Source organism: Lingula anatina, chromosome 6 (genome assembly GCF_051362555.1).
Source record: "Lingula anatina isolate TDL-2025a chromosome 6, LinAna3.0, whole genome shotgun sequence".
NCBI classification, from domain to species: Eukaryota; Metazoa; Brachiopoda; class Lingulata; order Lingulida; family Lingulidae; genus Lingula; species Lingula anatina.
Genome location: NC_141772.1, coordinates 23,445,321 through 23,449,343, shown reverse-complemented (window position 1 = coordinate 23,449,343; position 4,023 = coordinate 23,445,321). Strand labels below are relative to the sequence as shown.

The 4,023-nt window shown below is 40.0% G+C and overlaps 1 protein-coding gene across 1 annotated transcript; it reads left to right on the top strand.

The window, feature by feature from the left end:
* Positions 1-1,347: 1,347 nt before the first annotated feature.
* On the top strand, positions 1,348-3,179 carry LOC147761387 (uncharacterized). The gene has a single exon (XM_087016025.1). The coding sequence runs from the start codon at positions 1,348-1,350 to the stop codon at positions 2,452-2,454; it is 1,107 nt and encodes a 368-aa protein (XP_086872151.1). The 3' UTR covers positions 2,455-3,179.
* The last annotated feature ends 844 nt before the right edge of the window (positions 3,180-4,023 follow it).

The following is a 4,023-nucleotide window of genomic DNA, read 5'->3' as shown; positions in this document are numbered from 1 at the left end:
TCAAAAACAGGCTCACATATCGGTGCACGGTCTATTCATGTCATCGTAACTCACCCCGATCGTTCTGTCACCCCGTACATCCCTTGACTGACGGTAACTTTTGCGAGCTAGCACACCCCAGTCTCCAGCTCGTCGGCCATCTTGCTGCATGACCTTCTGTCTATATAACGTATACCATTTACACCGTACAAGCAATGTCGAGCAGCAGTAAAAAGGCCGAATAAAGTGCAGATTTTTATTAAAACAAGAAATATACTTGTATCCGATCAAATAAAGACTTGTCCAATGTCATGGGTTAAAGAACGGAAGTGATCCCTCTCATCTCAACCCGTATCCTTCAAATTAAAAAGTGAAGTAAAATAAAAATGATAGTGATTTTCAAAACCATCATGTGTAAATTTTATACAAATGGGACGTTAGACAAAAAAGACAATAGAGGTAGAGTTAAACTAACAGGAAATTATATATTTTAAAACAGAATTAAAATCTAATTGAATCGCTTGTTACGTAAACAGCCTAAATATCCATATGTTAGTTTACTGTCGTTAAAAAATATTGTAGCGCACTGAATATTTTGGTATTTTTCAAAGTAATAAGATCTGCTGAAGTCTACCTGGACACCTGAAGTAAGCAACTCTAACACAAGTGAACAATAACAAACCACTGCACTACCTGTGCAGTTCTTTATTATAGTACCAGGTATGCAAATGAACCAATGCTACAAGTCCAATAAATATGGTTGGCTAGTTTACCACTGCATAACAACTGATATCTTTGGTGGAGGAAACGACAGTGACATCTTCACCCCTTTCTTTGGCGGCATTATCCTCACCTGTAAATATTTTGTTACTTCTCATTGAACAGATTGTTCCTAGGACTTAAAGCTGCTGCCCAGCAGAATAGGTAATTATTAATATTATGTGGTAATGAATAAGATATTAAGCATCTCATGCAAGGGGACACGCCTAATGCTTAACTTAATCTAACATAATCCTTAAACTAAGCAAATGATTCTCTAAAGACCAAAAAAAAAATTGTTGGTTAACTTGTTGCCAATTTTAAAGACTGCACCGACTATGGTATAAAGTTAGCATACATAGGTCCCCTTGTTATAACAGTGATAGGAAAAAGTAGGACATACAGTTTTGGTAGTACTTTTTCAATATAGCGCGCTGATTAACAGCCTTAATACGAGAACGTGCGTGGCCTATTTCTGTGTGTAATGATAAACGTGCAAATGTCAATCAACCGTGGTATACGGAAGTACAAAATGGAGAATGGCATGTGATATTTACATTGCTGAATGTTGTATTTTGGGGTGATCAACGTGACAGGAAGGACTGACACATGGAGTTCATCAGCGGCATAATACCCGGAATTAGTACAGAAAACAGCAGCGTTCATTCCACGGGCACAGCCAACAAAACATTGGAGAATGTGGCACTGATACTAAGACAATATGGCCGCCCTGTCATTTGCACCCTTGGGGTGATCTGCAGTCTGCTGTCTATTGTCGTGTTCAGTAGAAAACTGCTGCGCACTACACCAACATGTCTACTGCTCCTTGCAGCGGCCTGTGGCGACTTCCTCACCACGCTGAATGGGTACGTCCCCTGGCTACAGTATGATGTTCAGGACCCTTCCTTTCAGCCGCTCAATGGCACTGAGTTCGTGTGCCGGCTGTCTGTGTTTGCGTGCTACTTTGGACCCGAAGTGAGCGCGCTCCTGCTTACGTCCATGGCGTTGGAACGTTACATCAGACTCGCGAGGCCCATGGTTCACGCTTTATACCTCACCGTCAGTAGAACACTGATCTTCATTGGCGTCTTAGCTTTTGTTCTTTTTTCTCTGAACATTTACATATTTTTTTCTGATATATATTTGAAAAGGGGCGATGGGAATAACACGGTTTGCTGGAATGTGTTCCACGACAGCAAGGCTTTACTTAGGAATAAGACAGACGCTGCCTACTGGCAAGTACACAGATGGATAGCGCTAACGCTGTATTGGATCGTCCCCTCAGTCTTACTGCCCGTCTTTAACATCGCGTTCATTGTGTCTTTAAAGCGGCGCCTGAAGGAGCAACGCCCAAGTGAAGAACCGCGGTCAAGTTTGAACCAAGATTTGTTGGCGGTGTTGGGATCCACTGAAGACCCCAGTGGGGAAGATGGTGACCCCGATAAAGAGGTCACGGTGATGTTAGTGGCGGTCACAGTGGCGTTCATTCTGTTAACCAGCGGGTTTAACTTGGTTCAGGTGGGTGCGTTTGACCTTTTCAACCCTGACCAACCTACGACACAAACGCCAGTTAATAGTTTAGTATTCACGGTCTTCATCCTGCTGTTCTACCTGAACCACGCCTTGAACTTCTTCCTGTACTGTTTCAGCGTGCGGACGTATAGAAAGGAATTTTACGGCCTATTTCGCAACCTGCGTCGTACTTCCAACTCATAAAAGTCTCACTCTTGCCAGTGGAGCCCGTACGTCAATTTGTTTCATAACAAGTTGATTTCTTTTGTCAGAACTATCCATAGGACATAATGGACAAAGTTAAATCACACCTACTGACAGCAATTATTTCGTTTGTTTTCGCTAAGAATGGTTTTGTAATTAGTTATGTAATGGCAGACATTCCTTCTCAAAGGGTCTTTTTGTCAGAACGATATATATGTGCATGTTATGGACAGAGTTAAATAACATCTAACATTTATTTCATTTGTTCTCAGTAAGAATGGTTTTGGGAATAAATAATGTATATTGTGACAGACATTCCTTTTGGAAACATATCAGAAGTTTTGATTCTAAGCCCCTGGTTCACGAAATGTGCCTGGCGAGTTTAAAAAATTATGCCAATTCATTCTTGCAGTATCATCATACTAGAATTAAATGCATGTTTTCATTGTATCAATTTATTACAATTGATAAGTCAACAAATTCTCCAAAGGAGAAATGATGTGCAAAGAAATGCCGTGTTTATGACGATTCTACTTCACAAACATGAAGCTCATTTCAGTGTTAAAATTACTTTCCTGCTATTTCATATGTTTTAATATGCCTTTTTGTGTTGTTTAAACGTTAGTGAGTGAAGTTTTTATTGCATCATAAATAAATTCAAAGTTTCGCGAGCAACAGAATTTTTTTTTATAACATAAATAAATTCCAAGCGTGTCACTGGATTCCGTGGCAATTACTCATCAGGGCTTTAATGCTTTAATTAACAAAGTGACAACTTTTGTGAGCACTATCATTATGTGTGAGATAATACACTGTCACCCGAGCGATATATGCCATAACACCTCGAGCGTCAGCGAGAGGTGTTCATGGCATATATCGCGAGAGGGTGACAGTGTATTATTTGACATACATACCGAAAAAAAATACAGTCATTTCATCCTAAAACACCCCTAAAACCGAATAAAGTGACCCTATATCACGCTCTAGAGATGTTATACGGAATAAACTCGTCCACGTGCGCTGGTCACCTCTCGCCAAATTCTTACGTAATGTCTGACCAATTTGGTCAATTTTTGATAAATACTTGTCGTGGACGTTCATTTGCTTGAAAAGTATTCAATCAACCGTCGACATTGACCATGCACGTCTCAGCTGAACCACACCTAGCTGGAACTGTTGCGGAAAAAAGGTCCCAAGGCAAAACCTCTACTTTTTAGTGACATTTCTGATAAAAAAGGAGCGTCGGACCGGAATATAGTCAAACTAATTTTTCACAAGTGCAAAGGAGAAAGAAATTTACTTTTTGGTGATATTTCTGACAACGAGGCAGTTTCGGAATATAGTCAAAATCGACGGATATTTATTACAAGTTCACGGGAGTAATAATTCTAGTTTTATTGTTATCACTGACGACGAGGCGGTTACGGAATATAGTCAAAATCAAACGGATGTTTATTTCAAGTCCACAGGAGTAATAATTCTACTTTTTGGTGACATTTTTTACTACGAGGTGGTTTCGGAATATACATGTGCTGGTTCATAGCATTCATGTAATTACAAGTTCAAAGG